The 27,946-nt window shown below is 43.4% G+C and overlaps 1 protein-coding gene across 1 annotated transcript; it reads left to right on the top strand.

Annotated features, from left to right (window-relative positions):
- Nucleotides 1–4,006: 4,006 nt before the first annotated feature.
- PSMC1 (proteasome 26S subunit, ATPase 1) lies at nt 4,007–26,915 on the top strand. The gene is made up of 11 exons (XM_006270380.4): nt 4,007–4,087; nt 4,783–4,836; nt 5,485–5,581; nt 8,470–8,594; nt 10,230–10,415; nt 10,908–11,036; nt 11,925–12,021; nt 12,218–12,407; nt 15,691–15,842; nt 25,531–25,685; nt 26,583–26,915. Exons 1-11 carry the CDS (start codon nt 4,085–4,087, stop codon nt 26,715–26,717), a joined length of 1,323 nt encoding a protein of 440 aa, XP_006270442.1. The 5' UTR covers nt 4,007–4,084; the 3' UTR covers nt 26,718–26,915.
- Nucleotides 26,916–27,946: the final 1,031 nt, after the last annotated feature.

Here is a 27,946-nt window from a genome sequence, read left to right on the forward strand (position 1 = left end):
GCATAATTCTATTGTCTCGCAAGATAGACAGATGCCTACTACTACTAACTTGAGTGAGGACAAATGCCTCATCAAATATCTTCCAGATCAGAAAAGAAGCAATTCCTGCATGAGTGAAACTTCTTTTTCCCTCTAAATTAACTATATGATAAAATGGACTACAAAAAAGGCTAGAAAAAAGACTCACAGTGCCACCATTTAATTCTAAATTCAAGAGTAATTTCTTCTCTTTCTCCTTCTGCATCTACAATCCCACACAGATCAACTCACAGCAAGAGGTCACAGCTGAAAGGTCACCAATTTCTCTTCCCTCCTGACAGCTTAAATAAATTCCAGTTATGGGTCCCAGATAAATTTGAACTCCTAAAGGTTGTTTCTTTTCTAGATACATATATGTAACTGTTTCTTTAATTCATATTTTCACTCTTTCCTCACTTAAGACTCTTTCCTGGTAACCCTCTATGCAAATAATTTAAAAACAAGGGTTTGATGCCCTTGTTTGTTTTGAAAAGTGATGGAAAAAATATTGCCAATTTATTATTGGAAGAAAAGCTGTTGGGTTCTTACTCTCAGGAGTCACTGCCATTGCTATTGCTGGAACAGACAAAAATGCATGAGCATTTTTTGTTGGTCTGCTACCCTCCATTTCAGGACACAGCTGAAAGCAGCCAGCAGTAACAGTGCTCCAATGACCTTTATGAATGGAGGCTTATGAGCGCTTAGTGGACTAGCCCAAACGTGGTCTATCAGTAAGAGATTCTTCAGCCTACAGTGCCATACAAGCTGAGTGTCAGTTATTTTTGTTTTTTCTATCTGCACACTACCTTTGTTAGACTCAAGTCAGCCTCCCTGTACACTACTCATTTATTTCAGAAGAAATGTGAACTTCTTTTGCAATAGCAGTCCTCATATTAAAGCAGATTTTGCAGTCTTGTCAAAAGTTCTTACCAGAACATTTTAAACTTTCAGGTTTAATCAAAGATTTAGCTTTGACTTTTAAAAACCTTTATGATTTGAATCCTGGCTATTTAAATAATTTCCTTATCTCTTTGCTTTACTGTGAGACCTACTGTCAGCTGGGATTCCTGACCTGGCAATCTTATGCTCGCTATATAAGGGATACAGGTACAAGCTGTGTTTAACTCGTTTAACTCACAAGTTATTGTGAGATAAGCTAGGATATAGACTTACAGTACACCAGGTACTCCACTACTTGCATATCTGCACTTTTTCACCTTTGGTTAATGCAGTATCACTCACCTAACTTAACTGAGGGACAAGCTAGATCACACTTACTGCGGGGTAATAGCATACATGTAAGCAGTCACTGCAAAGCAACTGATGTGCTGTGAGTTCACATCTATACTTACCTCAGAGAAACTGTTAAAGTGCCCATACCCACAGGCCCTGGACAGATGTCACATCTGTAGCACTACAAAATGCCTTTGTAGCACTACAGAAGTGGACTGGACAGATGTGCACATCTCCTGTAGTGCTATAAAAATGGCAGACATGCTACAAAAATATGCTTGGCTGGAACAGAAACTTCTCTGTAGCACAGTTTTGTAGCACCATATGTAATGGGCACACAGTGCACCATAGTGCTACAGGGGGGCTCTCGGTCCCTCGGTATCTCAGTGCCTCACTCGCCCACACCCTGCAAAGGGGGAAGGAGTGTGCACAGTTAATCTGCAGCACTGCCTGAGTGTTCAGCATGTTCAAAGAAGGGGTCAGCAATCTGGACCACACAGCTGCAGCTCTCCTCTCGCCCCTGCTGCCTACCACAGGGTGCGGTGGAAGCAGAGCCAGAGCTGAAGCTGAAAAGCCCCATGTTCAAAGAGCACACTACTAAATGCCTTCTCTGTGGCTTTGCAGTGCTCCAGCCGGGGGCTGTGCAATGCATGCCTGTCCACCCCTTATAGCACTATATTTTTTTATAGATAGATGTTAGGGTCGGAAGGAACCTCAATAGATCATCGAGTCTGACCCCCTGCATAAGCAGGAAAGAGTGCTGGGTCTAGATGACCCCAGCTAGATACTCATCTAACCTCCTCTTGAAGACCCCCAGGTTCTTCTGGTTCAAAGAACTGCAGCATTTTAATGCTACAAATACATCCACAGCCTCAGTCAAGGACCAGCAATTTTGGAACCTGCTACTCTGATGGTCCAACAGAACCAAAATCTATCAGTCCCTCAAGGCCATCAAAGGCTCAAGTCTTCATTCAGGGTCTTTTAAAGAGAACAGATTGAACTGGGAGTCCTGGTATTCTTTTCAGTACACTTGGAAGCTTTTGTAGCCTCATGCAGCTGCTGTTACCACAGGTTTACCAAGTTTTGCAGGCCTATTGTGAACTATGCATGGTTGAACATACAAGAGTTTGTGGGCTGGCTTCTCATGGGGAAGGGACGTTGCCTTCCTCTAGGTTCCTGTAGGGCTGAGCATCTTGCCTGTAGTTCACTGAAACACACTGACCACTACCAGTTTGCTGACAAATAAGCGTCTTGTTACACGTTGCGCTTTGAGATCATCAAATGCTGCTCAGTGTTAGTGTTTGAATCTACAAGTTTCCCTTGCTTTATGTGGGTTCTGTATGTGCAAATCTGCTCTTATGCCAGTGGTCTCCAAACTTTTTAAGTAGATCACCTTTGGCGTAAGCAACCCATAGGTAAGTCTGTGGGGAGGGAAGAGGGGGGCAGATCGAGGCAGAGGAAGAAAAAATTATTTGGGGGTACACCTCCCCAGCAGGTAAGTCCCACCTGGCCGGGCACTGAACTTATCCCTGGTCCTGCCTCTGTGGCACTGTCCCTCACTGTAAATTCCTTGATCTAGCCCCTGCCCCTTCCCTCCCCTCCCCCACACACTGACCTGCTGGGCTAGGGCACGCTTGTGCATGCACACAGGCATTCAGCCCCCACCCAGCCTCAGATCCACTGCAAGAGGCTCCAAGATCTACCGGTGAATTGAGATCCCCTGGTTGGTGATCACTGTCTTATGCGATGACCCTTTTTATACCAAAAATTCATTATACGCGAGGTAAATTCACTCTTATGCGATGGTGTGATGGAAGCCCGCAGTCAGCTGCTTTGTGCCATGCACTGTGGGAGTTCCACGCACCACATTGTGGGAGTGACATGCACCAAAATATAGTCTCCTGTGTGGATCTGTGCTCCTCACTCATTGTCTGCGACACGTGTGTCTGTGTGTACCGTCTGCTGTTGGCGAGTACCAAAATTGTCTTGTAAAAGCGGTAGAAATGGACCTGGGGGTCAGTACAATTGCGGTCTTGGAACATGTCCCTAGTTGTTCCATTCCCTTTATGTGAACTCGAGTTACACGCCATTTTCCAGGAATGCACCTACAGCAGAAAGTGAAGGAGACCTGTGCTCTGGGAGATTTCCGTAACGCCATCGCGGTCCCGGCACGCCACCAACGTGACTGTGTGCTCGCGTGCATCAGTTGCAGAGTACGGTGCGCAGACTTTACATCAGGAAGGCAAATGCAGTTACTATAACATTTAAAAAATTCACTGGACTACCGTGAAAACCGGATTCGACGTTTAAATTCAGAGTTCAAATTGTATAAATCTTTTGCCTTTTATTTTAGAGACTGCCCTATCCTTGCTCTAGAGTCCGGGTGGCTCTCAGCAGTCCCCTGGCGATGTATGTCCAAGTCCTGGAGCGCCTGGAGGCCGGGCCGCAGCCCGAGCCAGGACAGGCCTGCAGCCCTGCTCTCGGCGCGCGAGAGGTGCGCTGGCGGGGCCGCAGCACGAAGCTGGGGCGGGGAATAACATGCGAGCAGGAAGGGAAACGGGGCGGGGGGGCGGTGAAAGAGAAAATAAAAAGGTAAAAAATGAAAAAGAAACGAGGAGGCAGGCAGCGCAGGGAGGCGACGCAACCCAACAGCCCGGCCCGCGCGCAGCGGCGCGTGCGCGGCGCCCCCTGCCGGCTCCTCGCGCCTCTTGCGCCAGAATGTAGCTCAACGCGTTCCCTGACCCGCCGCGTTTGGACCCCGCCGCGCTCCGTAGCTCCCCCGCCCCGGCCCCGCCCCATTGGCCGCGGCGCTTCCGGCGGCGGTTGTGGCAGAATGGTGAGTGCGCGCGGGCGCGCTGCCCAAGTCGCCCGTGTGCCGCCGGCGCCGGGAGCGGGGGGAGGACTGGCTGGCCGGCCGGCGCGGGCCCTGGACTGGCGGGCGCGGAGCAGTGCGGAGCCGAGTCCCCGTGCTGCCCCCGGGGCCCCGCTGCCTGCCGGGCCGGTGCCGAGTCATGGCCCCGCCCCCGGCCGGGCCTCTGCGCTGCTCTGGGCGATGCTGGAGCGGGGGCGGCCGAAGCCGGTCGTGGCGCCCCAGGGCAGCGCCGTGGCCTCCCGGAGCGGTTCCCTCCGCGCTCCTCGTCTTTCCCCAGCTCGCAGAGGAGCCGGGGGGCTCCCTGGGGCCAGCTCTGCTATGGGGCAGCCGCACCGCTGGGTCTTGGCCCAGCTTCGTTAGATGACCTGATGAAGGTTTAGCAGCCTGTCTGAGTTATTCCAGCCAGCAGTGCAGCGCCCCAATAAATCCCTGTGTCTGCCCAACTCGGACGTCACAGCTGCCACCACACTCGTGCGCTCCCGGACTCGCTTGTGTACGCGCTCCCGCTCGATAACATGAATTTGCTCAGAGATTTGCCAGCACTTTCTTTATCCTTCTTAAGGTGCATCTTTCTATGCGAGTCCAAAGCTGGAGGTTTAGGTGTGCTTCATGTGCCAGTCGCTTTCCTTCATTTGGGTCTCGCCTTTGTTTTTCTTTAGGGTCAAAGTCAGAGCGGCGGACATGGCCCTGGGGGTGGCAAGAAGGACGATAAGGTAAGTAACGTAAAGCAAACCGGTTCATAGCTCGATTTTTGGGGGTTTTTTTGTATCCTTGTTTCATCATATTCTGCTACCTGAAATTCACCCTTTTACCTTTGCTGAAATAACTGAGGTTTTCTAAATATCAGTTGCATATGCGTGTTTTGGGACTCCCATGGTTTATTTAAGAAAATAGCCTGATTTGTGCAGTGTAATTCTTTTTTTACAATACGTGTAGATTAAAGTGCAAAGTACAACCTTCAAACCCTTAGTTGTTCTGCTTTGATGTATAAAGACACTGCAGTAAGTCCCCACAGTGTAGTCCTGGTACAACAGAGCGAGTGGGGATGTGCATGAGCAATGTGAACCTGGAAAATGTAAATGAGTTGCCTTAATATGGTTTATACTAATGTAGAGTGCAGTGGTGCCACTGTCTGACCGACAGAAATTTTGTGACTTGGCATCCTCTCAGAGAGGTGAAGATGACTTTAGTTTCAGCATTTTGTGACATGAAGTTTCTAGTTCTCCAAACTTTGGCAGAGTCCTTTCTTTTTATGGTAGTTTGCATTTAAAGGGAAAACTACCCTACTACTGCCGTCTGGCTGTGTGATTGCTTTTTTACCATCACTCTTCTGATTACTGTTTGATGATTGGACTTCAAAGGATAAGAAAAAGAAATACGAACCCCCCGTTCCAACCAGAGTAGGGAAAAAGAAGAAGAAAACAAAGGGACCCGATGCTGCCAGCAAACTCCCACTGGGTAAGCACACTTCTTTTTCTTGGTTCTCCTTCAGATGTTACTGCAATATTAGGGGATATGTCTCAGATGACTAAGTCACAAAAACAAAGGTTTGTTTAGGTAAGGTTACCATGAAACTGTGGCTTAGAGAGTATCTTGGCAATTCTTAATGTTTTCTGAGGAGAAAAACTGGAATGCTCCAAAGTAGTACCACGTTTCAAGAGGTGCTATTTTGGAGTACTTTAGACACTTTGGGGACATTTCAAAGAGCATGAGCATGTAAGTTTGTACACCTGGCTCTTTGGAACATTACAGTTATTACTTCTGTCCATACCCACAGATGTTCCCAATGTAATGGGCAGGACACAGGAAAGAGAAACATCCGGTCCTAGTTCTACATAAAAACTGGTGAAACTAAGCATTTAAAATGGCACTATCAATATCAATTAACACTTACTAAAAGTGGGAGGAAATGGAATAGGAAATACTAAATTCTACAATTCTGGTCTTTTGGGTCTTCAGGGTCTTGTATATATTTCAGGTGATCTACTGACCTTTCCTTCTCTGAACTGATCTACTGGATTATAATGTTGACTAGGTTGTTACTTAATTAATTGGAGGGGACTATTTTTATACGCTGGCTAACTAATTTATAATCTGTGGGGTGTTCTCACTTTCTGTTCTGTTGCCAAAATATTGAAAACCTCGCGAGAACTCAAACTCACGCTGTAGACCAGCAGTGTATGATGAGATATTGGAATGGTATTCAGCATGGCTTCCAAAGTTTGTAGTTCATAGCTATCCTCGATCTGCTGTTAGGTTGCCTATTGGGTTCTGGGAGTATTGACTTTTTCACAAATAAAGTCACTGAAAACTGTGTAGTGATTACTTAGGTTTTATAGAAAAACATTTTTAATACACCCAAACATTGACCCCAGTTATTGTTAAATGAACACATTTGTAAGAAAATGTAGATAAAAGTAGGCTATAAATTGGTGTAGCCCCACTGAATTTAATAATGTAAAATGTGCACAGAACATTTTAAAGTAACTAAAAATTTTCATTTTGGGTCATTCGTATTTTGAAAAGTTTTGGGTGGGTGGATTTCTTATCTTCTTTTGGTGATGCAAGTGCCCATAATAAGGCAGTGTCTTGATCAGTAAGAATTTGGCCAACAGTTTCTACCACTGCATTACTGAACAGTTTCAATAATGTGTTCGTGGACACGAATACAATTATGCATCCCAGTGGGACTTCAGGTAAGCACAAGAGAGATGCCAACCCACCAACTATTAGCACTGACCTAGTAAAGGGGCACCTGGAGGGGTTGGATGTATTTAAGTCAACAAACCCTGATGATATTCATCCTAGGGTACTTAGGGAATTAGCTGGAGTCATAGCGGATCTGCTGGCGCAACTGTTTGAGTGCTCATGGTGCTCAGGATAGGTCCTGGAGGATTAGAAAAGGGCCAATGTGGTCCCTGTTTTCAAGAAGGGGAGAAAGGAGGAACCAGGTAAGTATAGGCCGGTTAGCCTCTATCCGTGGCAAGACCTTTGAGAAAATTGTTAAGGATCGCATTTGTGGGGGATCAGCGGGTAAAATAATGCTAAGGGGCAACCAGCATGGGTTCATAGCAGGCAGATCCTGCCTGACTAACCTGGTTTCTTTTTACGACTGGGTCTCAAAATGCTTGGATGAAGGAATAGAGGTAGATGTTATTTATTTAGATTTTAAGTAAGTAAATACACAGTATCACACCCAATTCTTATAAATAAACTAAACAGCAGCAATGTAGATTATTACACAGTCCAATGGGTAGAAAATTGGCTTATGGAATGCACCCAGAGAGTGGTGGTGGATGGATCCGTTTCTACCTGGAGAAATGTGGGTAACAGAGTCCTCCAAGGCTCTGTCCTGGAACCGGTATTATTCAATATCTTCATTAGTGACTTGGACGAGGGAGTAGAAAGCACCCTGTTCAAGTTTGCAGATGACATCAAACTATGGGGGGGAGGTACACAAACTAGAGGGCAGGGAGTGAATCCCGGTGGAATTGGACTGGCTGGGGAAGTGGGCAGAACAGAATAGGATGCCGTTTAACAAAGATAAGTTCCACGTGTTGCACCTAGGGAGGAAAATCGTCAACACTCTGATAGGCTGGGAGGTACCATTCTAAGTAGCACAACTGCGGAAAGGGATCTCGGAGTCATTGTCAACTCCAAAATGAACATGAGTCACCAATGTGATGAAGTAATAAATAAAGCTAACCGCACTCTTTCTTGCATGAGTAGGTGCCTCACAAACAGGTCTAAGGAGGTGATACTTCCCCTCTATGCAGCATTGGTCAGGCCGTAGCTGGAGTACTGTGTCTAGTTTTGGGCGCTGCACTTCAGGAGGGATGTGGATAACCTGGAAAGGGTCCAGAGGAGGGCAACCGTTTGGTTAAAGGCCTACAGAAAAACCCTATGAGGACTGATTTGAGGGACCTGAATCTCTTCAGCCTCTGCAAGAGAAGGCTGAGAGGTGATCGTGTGGCCACCTACAAACTCGTTGGGGTGGGAAATACGGGATATGATGTTAACCAGGGTGCCCATCGGGGTAACTAGAAACAATGGCCAAAAACTGAAGGAGAGCAAATTTAGACTGGATATCAGGAAAATATTCTTTACAGTGAGGGTTGCCAAAATATGGAATACGCTTCCAAGGGAGGTGGTGCTGTCCCCTTCCCTGGAGGTATTTAAGAGGAGATTGACAAACACCTGGCTGGGGTCTGACCCCAGCACTCTTTCCTGCCCAGGGCAGGGGGTTGGACTCAGTGATCTAATAGGTCCCTTCTGACCCTCAAATCTATTAAATTTATACCATGTCTAGCTGTGGTCTAAAATATATTGCTTATTCTTTTCTATAGTGACACCTCATACACAGTGTAGACTCAAATTATTGAAATTGGAGCGCATTAAAGATTATCTCCTGATGGAGGAAGAATTTATCAGAAATCAGGAACAAATGAAGCCTTTGGAAGAAAAACAAGAAGTAAGTTTTGAGGGGGTTATTACTTAATAATAAAAATGGTACTGCTAACCTAGGCTTTTAAAAGTAAAATTCAACCATTATAAATAAGACAATTCCCAAATACTTGCAAGAGAGAGGCTTAAATTTATAAGCCAATCTAAATGTGTATTTAAGGTTTATTTTAATTTTTGCTAAGGTGTAGAAGATACAGCCTCTTACTCAACTGATATTTAGTTTACATTTAGAGAATGGAGTTATTTTCGGGGAGGCTGATGGGCTGAGCCTAGGTACAGTTCATCTTAGATGAAGCAGCAATGATGATTTTGTTAATGGGCTTCTGAAAGTGGAATTACATCCTAGTGGTACACCAATAGAGATTTTTTGGGTCGATACTGATGGCTGATTTTTAAGGAGCTATATTAGCTGATACCAATCTGATTCTGATAGGCAGCTCTGCGGTGTGGAGACCAGCATCAAGCTGGTAAGCCTGGTGTGGGGGAAGGGGTGGAGGGAGGGAAAGTGCCTGGGGGGAGGCACAGATTGAGGGGCCCGCAGTGACTGAGGGAGTGGACGTGGGGCAGGCACAGGATGGAGCCACAAATGGCTTGTCTGGGCGGGTGGGGGTGGCTCTTGCTGCTGCGTGCACCTTGGGAGGCATGGGGGGCATATGCCCTCAGATCTACTTGGGGTGAGGGTGGGCTAGGGCCGGGGTAGCGGTGGACTCTTCCCCAAAATGTGCCATGGCCCCCCGCAACCCTCCCCTCCCAGTACCGCCGCCTGCCCTGAGAGCAACACAGCCCAACCCCCTGCTGGGAGGAGCTTAGCACTGCCCCAGCCCGCAGCACCAGCCTGCCCTTGCCCTGTGCAGATCTGGGGACACCCCCCCCCCCCAACCACCCCCATGCCCTCCCAGGGTGTGTGCAGCAGCGGGAGCCGCCCCCATTCTCCGCACAACCCAGACGAGCTGCTTGCAGCTTCGTCCTGTGCCCTTCCCCGCCCTGGCTGAGTAATGCCTGCCCTAGCCCTACTCCCTCCCTCACCGTGGGGGCCTCAATCTGCCCTCCCCACGTCCCTTCCCTCCCCCTCCCCCCACACCAGACTTGCCAGCCAGATGCTGCTCTCCAAGCTGCTGGGCTGTGCTTCTGGCCATGTGCATGCTGCAGCTACCTGCATGCATGGGTCACATATCGGCCACATCAGGCAAAAAAAGCCGATTGCTGATTCTGTCTACTTTCCCTATATCGGTGCTGATCTGATATGGGACCAATGTATCAGTGCACCTCTATTACATACCAATGGCCATTCAACAGGGAAAGGAAAAGGAGTGTGCTAGACACATGCATGTTCCTGTGGCATGGTACTCCTGCTTCTGTAGGCTCTAAACAGATCCTACAGTGGCCTTGCTTTGTGCTGCCTCTAAAAGGAATCCTTGTTGCTCCCACAGCAGACTATGATACTTTAAAGAACCTTGGGGTCTGTACTCTATTAAATAGGTATACAAGCTTTTCTTTCAGTGTCTGTTGAATGGATTGGGTAACTTAGTAAATCTCTTTCCTCCTCATGCAGGCTTTTTGCATATAGCTTAAAATAGTAGAGGGCATATTCAGCAGAAGCTTTTCTTTCTGTTCTTGATTATTGCTGCTTTGTTGCTCCCAGGAAGAAAGGTCAAAGGTGGATGATCTGCGAGGCACTCCGATGTCTGTTGGCACCCTAGAAGAGATCATTGATGATAATCATGCTATCGTATCTACATCAGTGGGTTCAGAGCATTACGTTAGCATTCTGTCTTTTGTGGACAAGGATCTGCTAGAACCGGGCTGTTCTGTTTTGCTCAATCATAAGGTAAGTTGTCTTTGCAATATGAAGACATGGTTGGTGCACATTTTTAGTATTGTTCTGAACTAGCCTTTGTTTAGAATCTGTTACAAGAGTACCATAGTATAGGCTCTAAGACTATGCTTCATACTGTATGAATGTATGGTAGGTTTCATGTTAGACTCGTAGCACCATTTTGTCTGCAGTCTTGCTCTCCAGTAACTTATTTGATTTATGTACTGCCCTGCCCAACAGAAGCTTAGAGCAACTTACAATAGGAGAACAGAATAACAGAACAGGAAAAATGCTTATAAAACGGGAGAAAACCATAAAGCAGAAACCCACTAAACAATTTCCTAGTCTAGCTTTATTTGCTAAATTTCTGTGCAAATAGGAAGATTTTTACAGTGCTTCTAAAAGATGTCTGGGCTTGGGCTGTGGTGGACTTCAAGAGGGAGGAGTTCCAGAGGTAATATTATATTCTACTTTATTTATGTTTGATATTATTGCTTTGCCTAGGTTCATGCTGTGATAGGAGTCCTGATGGATGATACAGATCCTCTAGTCACAGTGATGAAAGTGGAGAAAGCCCCTCAGGAGACGTATGCTGACATTGGTGGTCTTGACAATCAGATTCAAGAAATTAAGGTATTCAGATCTATTAATTTATTAAAAAAGGAATCTTCTAAATATCTGTTATGATATGACCTTGAACATGTAACCATAGGACTCCGGTGCATCTGAGATCTCTGTGCATTGTTCATGTGCTGCTTTGAATGTTTATTTGATAAATCACATACACATAAATGCAAACAAGCTTGCTTTTTAAATTAGCAGGTTACTTATCAGTATCCAATACTGTATGCAGCAAAAAGACCAAGCCTTAGTTGCTTTGGGATCTGTAACAGCATTGAGTTTTATGGATTTATGAAGGTCTCACCCGGAGCATTGCATTAACATGGCAGGATGAAAGGGCAGGAGGCAGTTTAGTTTTACAACCAAGCCATCCTTTTCAGAAATGACTAGTGATTTTTGGGTGTCCAATACTGAGTCACCTTGAAGGGTCCAGATATTCAGAAAGTGTCCTTAGAAAATTAGATTTCTTTAAGACAACTCAAAATCACTGTTTTCAAAAATATCAGTTTTAATGCCTGATTAACTACTGTACTCTTGTTTAATCATCAGATAACTGAAGTGTTGTCTGATGCTCAAGGCACTGAATTGGGAGTTAGGAACTCTTGAGTTCTATATTCAGCTCTGATGCTTACTTCATGTAGGGTCTTATGCTGGGCACCCGTTCTGCCTTAGGCTTCTTATCTTTCAGATTGGGATCTCCCAGGTCCCTGATTCTAATCTCCTACTATCATAGGCAATTGCAACTCATAATGCCTTTCAGGTTCTATTTTAAAGTGAGTTAGGGTTTTTTGCCTTCATTACTTTTATTGCAAGGTTGTAATACTCAGTACCCTTACCAAATTCTTCTGAGGATTAGTCAACATTTGTAAATCTTCAGTGTTTGTTTTCCTTATGCTGCAGGAGTCTGTGGAGCTTCCTCTAACTCACCCTGAGTATTATGAAGAGATGGGCATAAAGCCACCCAAAGGAGTCATTCTGTATGGCCCACCTGGAACAGGTACCCTACATTTCAGTAATATTCAGTCTGCTCAGTTTGTCCCATTAAGATTTTAGTCACTGAGTTGTAGTGTGACATAATTTAATTGAATTTAATATTTGCATATCAGACCTGTCTCATCTCAATTTCATGAATTTTTTTTCTTAAAATGAACAGTTTTGGCTTCAAACTAACTGCTCTACTGCTTTCAAAATAGGAAAAACATTATTAGCCAAAGCAGTGGCAAATCAAACCTCAGCAACCTTCCTGAGAGTCGTTGGCTCTGAGTTAATACAGAAGTACCTAGGTGATGGTCCAAAACTTGTACGTGAATTGTTCCGTGTCGCTGAGGAGCATGCGCCATCAATTGTCTTCATTGATGAAATTGATGCCATCGGTACAAAGAGGTAGGGCCTTGCATTCCAACTTTCATGTTGAATGTTTTTTGTTCTGACAAGGGCAGTAGGAGAGTTACCTCCTTTTGGGGGAGCTAGTATTGAATTTCTTCTTTAAACAATTTCTTAAGGTAAAAAATGTACAGGTTTTCCATGCTTTTTTATTGCAATGTTAGAAGTAGTTGCTACAACAGGGGTGGACAACTGTTTCAGGTGGTGAGCAGCTTCGAGTTTTGGCAAACCATCGAGGGCTGCAAGGGTAGCCCCGCACCCTGGTTGCCATCTTGGGCTTGGAAGTCCTACCCCCTAACCCCTGACTTTTGCCACCGGAAGTCCCTTCCTTTGCCCCCAGAAGTACTCCTTTCAGCAAGGGGGTTTGCCAACTTGGAACCAGAAAAAAATACCAAATTATATTCTAAAAATTAAACGTACTACAACATTCATTAATTTCATTTCAAAAAATATTTTTGTCCTGATTTACATGCGTTTGTGTAGTGTACATAGAGGTGTTAGTATAATAGCTTAAAATAAAGCGGGGCCCAGGGTGGGGCGCAGGCCAGCAGGGAGAGGGGAGAGCCAGACCAGCTCCATAGAGCCCCTGCCGGCCCGGCCTCATGCTTCTACCACCCTGCCCTGGGCCCCCCCCCCCCGGCTCTAGCTTGGGAACACAGGCAAGGGCCCTGCTCTCCCACCCAGCAGTTGCTGTGCTCCGCACGCCAGCTCACTGCCCCTTCCCCCTGCCTACCACAGTGATTTCCTCACTTCTCCCCTCTGCCTGCCAGCTGTTTTGGCACCAGGTGATTGCCAGCTGCATCATCAGGACTGCAGGAGCTGGTCTGGCCTGGCCCTGAGGACTGGAGTGATCTCCATGGTCCTTCCCCCCACCCTCCTTATCTGAATTTCCTTCTGATGTAGGGAGGTGTGAAACAGCCTTAGGGGCTCAGGCCAGAAGCCTCTGCTGGGCACAGGCTTCCAGCTGGGAATGGGGGAGGCTGGGGGTGGACTGGGGCTGGGCGGGTCTTGCTGCTGTGGCTGCTTAGTCATACTGCCACTGGCTCCTGTCATCTTTGACAGGCAGCCAGGGGCAGATAAATATTAATTTTCTGAATTTTTTTAGGGGCCCCCACAGGCTGGATAGAATGGCCTGGTGGGCTGGATCTAGCTCACGGGCTGTATTTTGCGCGCCCGCCTCTGCTACAGTGTTTGTTACTGCAAAGTTGTTGGCTGCTGTTGTAACAGCACCTGGTTATACAACTATAATGAGATCATATTAAGCAGCCATTCTGTGGGTAGCACAAATTCTCAGGCTAATTCCAGCATTGTTTGAGTGTAGAATTTGGTTACTTTGATGCCACAGTAGGCTATTTATATTATTTGTAGATTATCAGGCAGTCCTTTTTAGTATGCAAGGTGTGGTAGGTAAGTTATAATTTATTCCTGTATCAAGGGAAAACCTCATGCTTAATATTTTTTTCAAAATACTATGAAATTTATGAATTGTAATACTGTAGAAGAGGAAATTGTTAATAAGCATTCATTAATGTGAGAGCTAGTCTGTCATCCTGCACTATTGTCAGCCTGTACTATGGGTGTGCTGTTTTGAAAATGTATCAAGGTTTAGTAGAAACTGATGCGATTCATAGGTTAGGTTAACGCATCTTTTCAGATGGTCCTTATCGTCCAGAAATCAGTGTTGTGAACAGCATCATAAGTTTATATATTTTGGGTGGGGTCAAGGTGCTATTTTAATACCTGGGAGGAGTTTAAAAAAAAAATTCCTCAACTGTTGCTGTAAAATACACTGTCTGTGACTTGAATCAGCATGGGCACAAGCATCCATTTAAAAGGACACTGTCAAACTTGAACTGTTGGTACTTGAATTCATCAAAGTTCAGTCTGAAAATAAGGTATGAGCTTTTAGGGCTAATGAAAGTGGGAAATTTGTTGCTATTTATCTTCAAAATAGGATTGCTTTCTAAAAGAGATTTTCTGGCACAGTGGTGCCCAACCTTTTTGCTCCAGGCCAAATGGGGCAGCAGGGGCCCCACCTAGCCATACAGAGGGGTTGGAGGAGCAACAGCTGCACAAGAGGGGGAAGGGAGGCATCGGAGCCCAGATCCAGCCACACCGTGGGGAGGGGTCCTGGCCTGACCCAGCTGTGCAGAGCTTGGGAATTTAGCAGCAGGAGAGGGGTGGCCACTACTCTTCCACCACCAAATTTCCTGGCCCATGGGGGATCCCTGGGGGCCAAGATGTCATGGTTCCACAGGCCAAATTTAGCCTGTGGGCTGGGGGTTGAGCCACTCCGTCTCTAGTGCATGCATTGCTGAACTGTCTAAGGACTAGTTATGATAAGGAGCATTATGCAGGGCATTGCAAGGAGTAGAGCCCTCCAGAGGTCCCTTCAAGCCCTGCTTTTCTGTGATTCTATGCAGACTCTCCCAGAGGGGTATGACAGGCTGGTTCAGCAGAATGATGATTTGTAAATGCGTTAATTCCAGAATTTAAAAAAATAACAGGTACAATTATTTTTTAGGAAGGAATCAGCTAAGTGTGGGATGTTCAACCTCAAGTTATTGGGTTACATTCAGTAATCACTGGGAGACATTCAGCCACCTCTTTTTTTAGAAGCATCAGATTCAATGTTTGTAATGTAATGTTTGTTTGAAATGCATATGGGAGCCTCAAACTTGACTCATTTTAAAAATGTATTTTGAAAGAGTTCCTTTTAAATAGCAAGAACAGCATTTAATAAAATAAATCCTCGTGAACTTTTTAGTAATTTCCTTCTTCCCTCTGAAAACAGGAAAATGTTGGTATGATATAGCCCTGTTGACTATATTTAGAAGCTCCATCATCATTAAGCGAGAAACTGACTAATTATGCAGGAAAGGTAGTGACATTCAGTGAAATGTTTTTGTTTGGGTTGGTTCATTTGATTTATTTTGGTTGGTTGGTTGGTTTTGTTTGGTTTCTTTTAGGGTTTTGTTTGTAAATCTTCCCTTTCCATATTTTAGTAGTTGCAGGTGCATCATTTCAGACCAATGTGATTTCTAAGGTGTCGCTTTTAAAGCTGTGTCTTAGTCCATCATGTGCCCTGTTGGGCCCAGCTGTTACAGTAACTGAACTATTCTCAACCCTCAGTGTTTATAGCTGCACACTTTAATAATGTTCCTTTATAAACCCAGTAAAGCCTCTATTACTGAAGTGACATAGGCTTTGTTTGTAAAGAAAAGTATATTCTGTGTAGAGTTACGACGTTTAATTTGATCTGCTCATATTTCCTTTTTCAAAGATACGACTCAAATTCAGGTGGTGAGAGAGAGATCCAGCGTACAATGCTGGAATTACTGAACCAACTCGATGGGTTTGATTCTCGTGGGGATGTAAAAGTTATTATGGCCACAAACAGAATAGAAACCCTGGACCCAGCCTTAATCAGGCCAGGTAAGAGCCTTTTTGTTCAGTCATGTTTATTGTGAAAAGCTCCATGCTGCTTTAAGGTGTGTTTGAGAGTAACAACTAGTGTTTTATGTCTGTTGGAAGTTATTGGCTGGGTGGCAGATAGAGGATGGTTTCTGCTGCATTTTCAAGGGACAAAATGTAAAATCTGACACTTAATGTAAGAGCATGGAGGGGGAAGGATAGCTTTTGGTTTTATGAGAAATGGTACGTTATTAATGGGGCAGAAGAGCACATATATTATTTTTAATGTACCGTGCTGTTGCTTAGTATGGATGTTGGCAATACTAACTCGCAGAGCCACTTGATCTGACTTGTACTGACTTGCAGAGCCACTTGATCTGACCCATGGAGCTGGAAGGCTTTGCCTGAGCCTATGCTGGAGCTAGGTCCTGGCAGCTGGAACCTGCATTGCCACCACTTCTCACCCCCCCCCCCCCCCCCCCCCCCCCAATCTCCTCACTTTTGGCTGCAGTGCAGATGCAGCTTGTGGCCAGTAGGAAACTGAACTGGGGCTGCAGTCAGGAGAAGGTGGAGGTGGGCAAGGAGAAACAGCAGCAATGTGGGTGCAGCTTCCAGTTGCATGGACTTGGTGTGGTTCTCTACCAGCTTGGAGGCTGCAGCTAAGGGGGTACTGAGGAGAATCAGTGGGAGCAGCATGGGTACAATTCTCAGCTGCACTTGTGCCCCAAATGCTAGGGGGACTGGAAAAGCAGCATCAGTAGAGCTCCTGGTTGCCTGGTCCCATCACAGACAAAGGCAAACCTCCCATCACTGCTGATGCTACCAAAGGCATCAGATTCCCATGCCAGACTGGAGCCAGGTTGTTCCAGCCCACAGCTTGCAAAAGTTGCTGGCCCCTGTCTTAGTATTTAGCCACATTCTTAAATGCTTTTTCATATTTTCTGGCCAGCGTAGTGTATTCATCTGCAGAATGCCCCTGCGGGGTTGAGAAATACTGTTATCCTTAATGTTACAGGTGGGAAGTTGAGGCACGGGGCTTGGGCCAAATCCTTGAAGGCCTTTTTTTTTTCTTTCTTTGACCACAAATCTGGAACCTGCCATCATGTATGCTCTGGGGCATGCTGCTTTATTATTTAAAAAGAAATCACCTATGCAAGCATTCGTTGATTGCAAATATATATGAAGTATCTTGATAACTTGGAATTAATTCCCAGATAAACAGCTTAGTGAAATGTAAAATCATCTGAGAATTTGTATACAGGTTTCCGTGTAATTATGCTGTTTTTCGCATAAGAGCGAATTCACATATACAGAACCCGTATAAAGCAAGGGATACCTACAGAAAGTAATTCCAGAAGTTTTAAAAAATTAAACCTGGAGCCTCACCCAAGCAAGCTAACTGGTACCGGACTAACAAAAGGAGTAAGAGGTATGGTATTCTCCAGCTAAAAACAAACAACTAGGGGCGTGATTCACATTTTAAGCATTTTGTTTCAGCAAACCCCAAACCTCAGGAACTAACAGCCCATTGGTCCACATTAAATGCCTATGAATTATTCAAATTAACACTGCTTCAGAAGAATCACAGCTACTTCAACCTAATTGCCATTTAAGCCTAGCGTGTAAACAGCTGTCTTGATGTAAGTCATATCCCAGCTTAATTAGAGCCTCATTAAACTGGCTAGCTGTTTTCAGCCTTTTGTTTCTTAGTGATGCATTGTTTAGTTTTTAACCTTGCTTTCCTTCACCCACAGCCAAATGAACTTGACAGCCTTCAAGGCATGACAAAGGACAGTCTAGTTTTGGTGGTATTTACTAATGGGGAATGGAGAAGACTGAGGCTGAAAACAGACTTCAGGTTTAGTGCTGGGGCAGATTGCCCAGGACTTTGACTCCCATCAAAACAGGCTTGGAACAGTCTTTACATGCACAGCTTGAAGAACAAGTAACACGAATTAGCCCCAGTTGTCTTGGTGGAAAAAGTATTATTTCCATACCCCACAGGTACTTTAAAGTGGAACAGTGGGCTTGTTGTCTGTATGGTCCCACAATAAAAGGCTTTGTGTGGGTGAGGTGGAGCTAGGGAATCTGATGTCTGTTTTTTGCAGGACATTGAACTGGTGATTATTTGGGTGTGGGTTCCAGTTCAAGCCACCAGAAATAAAACTAGGGTTTAGTTACTGGTTTAAACAGGTCCAGATCAAATTTCTTTCACACAGCATAGAAGAAATTTCCTAATTTTACTACAGAATAAGAAATATGCTTTTAAAACACATTTTAAAGTTGTAGTGTTCTTTTTTAACTTGACTCTACTTTACTTCAACTTTACATGACTGGCAGGGTCTTTTTGTTGTTAAAACAATTACTTTCTCATAAATAGTTTTTGAATGATCTAAAATAACATCTAGTATCTGCTCTGTCATAACTGACCTCTGTGCTGATAGAATAAATTGGAGGCCTTAATATTCTTTCAGCATTCACTTGTTACTGAAACTGTCATTACCATTTTTGTCACTTGAAGCAGTTACAGCCTAGCATTTTTTTTTTTGTGGTGTTCCCAGTATTTTAATGCATCTTCCTTCTTACTGAGACATGGCTCATCTGCAAATGACTCAAGATATGGCTCTATCTTTTGGTGGGCTTTGTTTTCTTTCTTTTTTTTCCCCCAGGTCTTTTTCTCTGGAGCTTTTACTAGCTTTAAGAAGAATCCAGTTCATCACCTGATCTTTCACTTTCAGACATGTGCCTTGAAGTCAATGATATAGAATCAAACTTCTGAATCAAACATTTCCATTCTTGTCCATGTATTAGTTAAATGAAATATTACCTTGAGTTTCCCTTCTTCTGACAGAAGGACTGATATCAAGGAGAAGATATTATTTTCAAGCGGATTTTTTTTCTTAGTTTTTCATGGAAGCCAATAAGGACTAAGTTAAAGGCTTTTGAGGCTTTTGCTGTTTCCAAATGGCATTTTAACCAAGCATGATAAAAGTTACCCATTGTTATTTGATCATACCAAAGACTTTGTTGTTACTTTAAAAGGCTTCAGCACAATTGTTGCGCCTTTGCTGGCATTCCATTCTGCTTCTGTCAGATGAAGCTCATGGTCTGACGTGGCCATTACCCGACAGAAGCCTCTGAGCTCCAGCAGTTTGTCAGGCATGTCATAAATTTGAATGCCGTCTAGTACAACAGTCTTGGGTATTTTGACTTCAATTTCCTAATTATTACCTATATGGTTGGGCTTCTCAATTTTTAACATACAGATCAGGTTTTGTGAAATAGGTTGGAAATGAAATGTTCCTTCAGTGCAAACTGCAGTGTATGGGTTGAGAACAGCCAGTCCCCCTCAGTATTACACCAGTTGCCTTGGGAGATGCATTAAATCCACATTCTTCAAGTATCTGGACCAAATCACTGTGGTCTTAGTCCATATCTTCTTTTTTATAATAATCCTCAGGCAGTACATTTTTTGTTTCCTTTTCATTCTGAATTTGTTCAATTTCTCTATTTCCTAGGCCTTGAGCATTAACCTAACTGCTTTCAGCACGTTTGCTCCATTATCTGTCGTCATACTATGTTTTTGTCTGTGTGATTCCATATATACCAACAACTTTAAGAATCAGTGATTTTATATATTCAAAAGATTGTTTCTCTGTCATCTTTTTCATTGCAAGAGTTTGAAGAACAATTGCTTCTGCAATAATATGCTGAATGTTAATCCCTTAAAGTGATCAGCCACGTTGTATGATGTTATCCACTTAAAACAAAATTAATCTTCCCTTAATTTCTTTTTTGGTTCCTTCCTGAAAGGTGCCACTTTTGTTGCCACCAATTTCAGGTATTTGCAGCATTCACTGTAAGTTTTGTCCCCAAGCCTTCTAGCATGAGGTCAGCAATTTTGCAAAATCCTGAATCTTCTGTCAACTGATATGACCTTCCATTAACAGTAACTAATTCTAGGCAAGCATCCAGTAAGGTAGCTTCATCAATTTTTTTTTTGTAAGTGCCTTTGTTTTTTACATGGAATCCGAAGTAGCTTATGTTGTAATTGACTTCTTGGGTATGGGTTCCTCAGGATTGCATGCATGTTGAGGGGGGTTATTTTTATTCTATATTTCATCTCTTTCTAAACAAAGAAAGAGAAACATCATATTCCTTGGGATGGTGTCTTTTAATGTGGCATTCAGGTTGGCAGCGTTGAGAGGCGGGGCATCATCTTGAAATAGAGTATGAGGGCAGGGGGTGGGGAGTATCTGCTGTGGCTCAGTCTCTAGTCCTAGCTCAGGGGTGGGGCCAGAGTGACAGCTACTGCCTGTCCCCTCTACCCTGTTGCTAACGTGCCCCAACATCTCCTCCCTGCAGCCTCTTTCCTCCATCTTCTCCCCAATGTGGCCTCTGCTTCTCTGTTTGCCCTTCTCCCTCCCCCTCACTTAACCTTGCTCCGTGCCAGCAGGCTCCATCCATACTGTAGCATGGGGCACGGAGTACAGCTCCAGCCTGGCCTGATAGCAGGGGCGTGCAACCCACATAGCTGCGAAGGGAGCTGTGCTCCATGCCCCAGGTTACAAGAAGGACAGAGCGTTCCCGCACAGAGCAAGGGGAAGCGGGTGGCAGAGGCTGGGGTAGGGGCAGGAGAGGGAGCAAAGGGGAAAGGGGAGCCCACGGCTGCAGTGTGGCCAGGCACAAGCAGGGGGCCAGCTGCTTGACCTTCCCACACCACCTGCCCCTTTCCCCCTGGGCAGCAGCGGCAGAAGGGGGGCAGTAAATTAAAGACAATCCTCTAGTAATCAGATTCTAAATGGAAAAATTATAACAAATTTATATGTTTTTCTGTGTATAGAATCTAATTATTAGGGGGTTGTTTTAAATTCAGGGTCCTCTTAGTTTTGAGTGAATATGGTAGTTTATCAGAAGAAGACAGCTCCTACTCTTCTTCTTCCCTCCCCTTGATTTGTGGGCTGGTCTCTTTCAGTTCTGATTCTGTTCCCTGTATAGTTCAGAGAAAATGTGCTACAAGAGCATGAAGTGTTAAACACAGTTTGGCCACGGACATTTGAAGCTAGGTGGTCAATGTAACATGAAATAACTGTAAAGTAATGAAAATTAAGAATTAAGAGTCCACTAAGAAAGAGTAGTAGTTACGAGGGCTATGCGAAATTTGGCCACCAGTTTTGTTTCGACACTGTTTTGACCCGTTTTGAGGTTAAAACAGCAAAATCGAAATGAAACAGATATGGTCGAAACAGCCTCAAAATGAAATGAGACAAGTCGAAACGTTTCGCTGTTTCAACGCTGCTTTGACGTTTCGCCCATAGGCTATAATGGGGAAGGTCAAAACAGCCTATAACTTTGTCATTTCTGGCCAGATTTGGATAAAACTTGCAGAAATGGTAGCCCCTTCTGAGGACATAAGTTTCAAGAAGATAGGTGCAGGGGATTCAGAGAAACTGCACCCCAAAATCTTGAGAGCCAAACTTGTGTCATGTGTATGTGTTAAGCCACAGCAGGGTCAAAACTGCAGGCATGCTAGCCCGTGTAGGGCACAAAGCCTGCTAAGTTTCAAGGAGATAGGTGCAGGGAGTTCGGGAAAACTGTACCCCAAAATCTTGAAAGCAAAACTCATGTCATGTGTATGCGTTAAGCCACAGCAAGGTGAAAACTGCAGGCATGCTAGCCCCTGATGAGGCCACGAAGCCTGCCAAGTTTCAAGGAGATAAGTGTGGGGGTTTGGGGGAAACTGTACCTCGAGCTGCAGACAGTTCTCTAACCCCCCTGCACTTATCTCCTTGAAACTTGGCACGTGTCATGCCCTCAGAAGAGGCTACGATTCCTAAAAGTTTCATCCAAATCTGGCCAGAAATGACAAAGTTATAGCCTGTCTCAACCTTGCCCATTATATCCTAAGGGCAAAACGTCAAAATGGCGCAGCCGTTTCGACTTGAAACAAACATTGAAACGAAACACTGTTCTGTCGGAATGCTGGTCGAAACTAAACGCTACCATTTCGCACAGCCCTAGTAGTTACAGCTATTCATGTATATTCAACTCAATTGTCTGGTAATAATACAGACTAAGGAACTGAAAAAAACCCCATAATAGTATTTGGAAATTCAGAGAAAAAAATGACGATTCACTAGAAGCTGAGACTAGCTTTTCTGGTAGCGATCTCATGCCTTTGTATTTCATAATAAATTGGTAGTTTTTGTAGTTTAAAAATAATCTTTATGTATGTAGTTCTAATAAAGGCTGAACTTTCATTTTAACTGATGACCCAGATTTTTTTTCAGTTCAATTCTAGTTCAGGCTGGGTAGGATAAGACAAATTATGGTTTTGTTCAAGTTCAGGCTGAAGTCAAAATACTGGTTCTTTGGGTCCAGTTCAACTCTCTAGTTTTTAGTCTGAGATGGAGGGTATTACTTGTCTTCCTGAAGCTTCTAGTGGTTTAGTTCTCACTGGGGTACCTTGTTTTGATATGTATTTATCTGTTGTGCTGTGCCAAGGGCTTGAGAGAGAGATTGAGTGTGCATACACAAACTATATGCAAGAATTCTGCCATGCTTGTTCTCCCAGTAGAGAAATTACCCAGAGCTGCATATACAGCCGTTCATATGGTAAGACCATGAAGAGTGGAGACCTTACAGTACTGACACTACAGCTGGAGGGGCTTCCTGTGCACAGATCTCAGTGGGTGCCTGTAGATGTGCAGAACTCCTGCTCCGATGTGCTGTTGTTATAGCATGTTAAAGCTGGAGCACGCTAAGTAGCATTTCTACCCTGGAAGAAAAAGCCTGAAAATCTGTACACTCATAGGTGTATGTATGAGGCCATAGGCAATATATAAAGTATTGAAGACAATTTTCTCCTTTACGTATACTAAATACATGCAGGCAGCCTATGAAAGAGTTGATGGGATCTGCTGAACTGAAAGTTAAAGAGAGTGATTTGGTAAGATAAACATTGCTGAAAAGCTAAACTATTTCTTTGACTCGCTCAGTCTTGCTGCTGAGGACATTGGGAAGATGCCTACTCCAAAACTGCTTTTTTTATCATAAAAATAACCTATTTTATTAGGCTTAGATCAGTGGTTCTCAATCTTTTTAGATCTGAGGCACCCCTTGGAAAATGCCAGTTGTTAGTTTTGATTGTTTTTTTGACAACAGAAAAATAGAACAATTGTTTTATTGCAAAGAACTTGGGCCAGAATGTTTTTAACATTATGAATTCCTATTTGAAATCTGAGTTTATCTTGTGAATCATGTTTGCACACCTAAAAGCACTATAATTTGTGTGGCACCCTAGTTGAGAATCTTCGGCTTAGTGTACAGCCAACAGTTCTAAAGTATGAAGTAGCTGAACTTTCAACAAAAATACATCATCACAAAAAGCAGAAGCTGTTCCAGAGAATTGGAGGGTAGCAATTTTTTTTTACCTATGTTTTAAAAATGCTGTAGAAATATATGCAGAATTGCAGATCAAGTAAGCCTTGCAGAGCTCTCTGGCAAATGGAGTAGAGCACCTAGAAGTGCATTTTATGACAGTCCGACAGTCTGACCATTAGTTCTGTCTCTAAAGGAAAATCGAGTTTGTTAATTACTGATTTGATACATTCAAAGAATGTAATACAGGAAGAATTTGCTTGCATAATAGAACATTCCAAAAGGCCTTAACCAGTTAACAAGAAGCTACCAAAGACGTTAAGTAGTCATTGAGTGAAGGAAAAAGTATTGTCCTGGATCAAAATTGACAAGGAATCAATCCAAACAACAGGATTAAATGGTCATACCAAGTGTTTGTTAAACATCTGGAAACAGGATAGGGATTGAGTAATGATGTAATAAATTGTGTAAATGACAGGTTAGTCAGGACCCAAGACACACAGAGAGAGGTGAATGGCCAACACATCGTTAATTAGGGTTGGGGATTTGCCCAGTCAAATAAAGTTGGGTCAACTGACTGGTCAAACATCAGTCAAAATTGTAAAAAAAAAATTGCCATTAGGTTCAAATCATATACAGAAAAGGCACAATTTTTTTTTTTTTTTTTTTTTTTTTTTTTTTACACACAATGGAAAAAATCATATTTCTGTCAAGAAAACTACAAAATAATGTAATGTTTTGTATAATTGTTAAAACCTTTGACTGGTCTGTTGACTGGCTTGCCAACCCTAAATTCAGTATGGGAACATGTTAAGTAGTGCACATTGGATGGGAGAACTTAGTCTAAATATTTTTCAGGGTTTTAAATTAAATATAAAAGTCAAAGTGACCTGGGTATCATTGTAGTCAGTGATATTGTCTGCTCAGTATGCAGCTGCTGTCAGAAAAGCTCTTAGGATCACAACAAATCGGACAGTGAATAATAAAGAATATTATAATACCATTATATAAATCAGTCTGGAATACCGTGTGCACTATTGATCACGAGCGCAGCTCCATGGAATGGATATGCAGGACTACAGACGGTTCAGAGAAGGACAGAGTGATCAAGGGCATGGAAAACTCTCTTTTGACTTGAGTTGCTTAGAAAGGAGGTAAGGGAAGGATGGGGTAAAAATATAAAATAAATCTGGGCTAGGGACACAAACCACACACAAACCAGCATAAGTGATTGGAAACCAGTTCAAATCCAACACAACAGAAGTTCAGTACAGATAAACTGCTTTTAAAATGGCCAAAACCATTTTAAGATAAACCTTTATGGATGTAGTATCAGACTTAACTGATTTAGGTTAAATTGGTTTATTGAACTTCTGTTCCAGATCCCCTCCAAATTCAAGTTAACTCCCAGGATGCTTTGCCCCTCCTCACAGGGTGGGCAGGCTAGCCTTGGCCCAAGCTGTCACCTCCAGCCAAGCAGGGAGGCATGCTTTAGGCCCCCCTGGCTTCTGGTCTGGGCCAGTGCAGGCATGTGGTTGCATTTCTGGAATCAAAAGTGAATTATGTTCACTTGGTTATTAGTTCAGTCCATGCAGCTTAGACTAGCCTGTGAAAATTGAAGTGATTCAGCCTTGGGGTTTTTATCTGTCTGTACTTAGCCCTGATCTTCCTGCCTCAAAGTCTAACAACAAGGGGACATTCAATGGGAAATTTTATAACCAATTAAAGGAAATGCGTTCTTCCTTTTAATATGCAATTGAACTGTTGAACTTATTACTACAGGATGTCACTGAGACCAATAACTTGGCAAAATTAAAAAAAGGCATGAAAATGTATGGATATCGGGAATACCAGAGTTGCATAATCAGTAGGAGATTGTATGGAAGGGATATTAAACCTCATCCTTCAGAAGCTAGCCATATCTTTAGGTCTTAAACTGGTGTCTCATACTTAACATTCGCTCCACTTCTGCCTGCTTCAGAGTCTTTTCAACTTCTGATGCATTTAATGTTAGCTATTATCTCACAACAGAATACTAGCCTAGATGATCTTTTGCCCAGTGTAGTTTGGCAGTTCCTGTGTTCTGTAGTTAAATACAACTCAGGCTAACAGTAATCCTTGCTGCTTGTGTCATGCCGGTCAAGAGTGGAATACTGCATAAATATTAATAACTCTTAGTTAGTGTCCTTGGTGCAAGCGTGGGGCCTGTCCTAGCACAGCATGTTCTCTCCAGAACATGGTCATGCTGTGTTGACAGGGATGGTGAGGCATTATGAGCAGATAGTGTCAGTCCACAATCAAGTTTATGTAAACTTATTTCCATACATAGGACGTATTGATAGGAAGATTGAGTTCCCCCTGCCAGATGAAAAAACCAAGAAGCGCATCTTCCAGATTCACACCAGCAGAATGACTTTGGCAGATGATGTGACTCTAGATGAGCTGATTATGGCTAAAGATGACCTCTCTGGTGCTGACATTAAGGTACAGTGTGTTAGTCCTAACTGAGGTTTTAAAAGACATTATGATGAATGCTTAAAAATAATCTGGCATGAATTATGATTTTTTTTTTGTTGTATAATCTACATGATAAGTTCCCTTTATCTGCTAATGCTCAAGAAAAGCATGATGTTGTTTGAAGTTTTACTATTTCCTGTGTCTCACCATTAAGTAGAGGAACTGCCAGAGCCTCCAATGTTTCTCTCTTAGCATTAATGATCTTCATACTCATTTGAATGCCAGTCAGTATTCAGGTGTCATGGTAACATTTCCAGTTTATAAAGTTGAGTAGGTATTAAAACTCTATTTCTAATAGCTGACAGGGGAGCACTACTAGATAATGCTGATGCATTGGCAGTCAGAAAATGGAAATCGTAGTAAAAACATTTTATGGTAGCACAAAAGCCAAGCAAACAAATGTCCATACCCTTCATTGAAGCCACAAATTTGGGGCATCTGTGATGCAATAAAGGTGGTATTAATTTGTGCAGCTCTTTAGCAGCAGCTGTTGGTTTACTTTATGGCATAAAAACACCAGCAGCCCAGAGCTGCCTGCAATCTGGACATGCTGCCACCCCAGCATAAGGCTTGAGAGGCCCAATTCTGCACACCTGGGAGTTCCTGTGCAGGACTAGGCCCCTCAAGCCCCAGGAGAACATGTTGCCTGTTTTCCTGCAGCATCAGTTGAGTGGGACAGCAGGGTACCCATGTTTCATTTCATAAAGTGGATCTGCTGTTCCAGGACATTTATTTGATGACTTCTGTTTCTAACCTCAGTGTTCAGTTTTGCATCTGGAGAATTCAATTTGGAAATGGTCTGTCCTAGTATTTTGCTTGCACTGTTTGAATAAACTTGTGAATATCACTTTCCCTCTTTGACAGGCAATTTGTACAGAAGCAGGCTTGATGGCTTTGAGAGAACGCCGCATGAAAGTGACAAATGAAGACTTTAAAAAATCTAAAGAAAATGTTCTGTATAAGAAACAAGAAGGCACCCCAGAGGGGCTTTATCTTTAGATATTCTTGGCATACATTGGGACTTCTCACATTCTGAATACATAAAGGAGGTGACAAATATTCCACATGCTTTTAGCAAAGCAAAAAGTTTGTGCCATGGCCTCTTCAAGCATGTAGGGTAAAGTTCTGTTGGACTGTATTTAATTTTAAGTCAGTGTGAAACATCTTATTTCCCAATAAAAACATTTTGTTTCAGAATGGATTTTGTTAGTGAATTACCTTGCTAATACTTCAGACTTAGCAACCAGCCCAATTCACAGAGCCTCCTGCTTTATCTGTACTTGATCTGTAGAATAGTTCAGAATTCATCTACCTTTCACAAAAAAAGTTTGGGTCTTAATTATTAAAGACAGACCCTGCAGTGGTAGTGTGAGCTGCATACAATTAAGGGAACAAATTCTCTCTGGCAGTCTTCAAAAGGAATGGTCTTTTCAGTTTCCATATACTCCCCTCAGGCAGTAGTTAATACTAAACATCTTTTATTTTGTGTTAATCACATAGCAAGTTACAACTCAGAAGAAATGAAGCATCTTACACTAATGTCTTAACAGCTGCGTCTTTACTCTTTATTTTTTCTACACAATATTACAGTATTAGTACAAATGGCTTTTAAAATGGTTAGGAATTAATAGAGTTCAATCTTAAGTTTTGTTTTTTGTTTGTTTTTTAAATAAAATGTAAAGGAGACCTTGTAACAGGACAAAAATGAAGCCATAGCAGTTCAAACAGCATTTTTAGATTGGTCCCATACATAAAAATAAATGCAACAAATACTGAGCCTACCCATTCAAAGTGCTTGAGTATAGATGAGTTTAAAAGCTGGTGTTCATTCAGTGATTCTAATATTATAAAAGCCTAAGTCTGTCTGTCTGTCTCTGTTTGTCCATAATGCTTTATTCATGCTCTGATTGGCTGACAGAAACAGCCAATCAGAGTGCTTCAAGTGTGGGGGAACACTGCCATGATGCCAAAGACTGGACAGAGGGTGGGGAGCTGGGGCCAGCAGCTCTGGCCTTGCCTCCCCCACCCTGCTCCCTGCAAGAGGCAGAACAGCAGCAGCATAGGGCGTTAGGTGGCGGCACTCCAGCCCAGCCCCCTCCCCCCTGCCATTCTTGATGGGCAATTGGCTAGTACTTACATAAAGATGACATGCAGCCTGTCTTTTCCTAACTTTTCTGTAAGACTATGCCATTGCTAGTTTTCCCAGATCTATACAATGTTTTCAGTTT

This window comes from Alligator mississippiensis, chromosome 2 (assembly GCF_030867095.1).
Source record: "Alligator mississippiensis isolate rAllMis1 chromosome 2, rAllMis1, whole genome shotgun sequence".
In the NCBI taxonomy this organism is placed as follows: domain Eukaryota; kingdom Metazoa; phylum Chordata; order Crocodylia; family Alligatoridae; genus Alligator; species Alligator mississippiensis.

Bases quoted from the DNA above. Each gene is read 5' to 3' on its own strand.
- PSMC1 (XM_006270380.4), top strand. The intron at 8,595-10,229 runs GTAAGTTTTGAG...TGTTGCTCCCAG, and splicing joins CTTTGGAAGAAAAACAAGAA to GAAGAAAGGTCAAAGGTGGA. The intron at 12,408-15,690 runs GTAGGGCCTTGC...CCTTTTTCAAAG, and splicing joins GATGCCATCGGTACAAAGAG to ATACGACTCAAATTCAGGTG.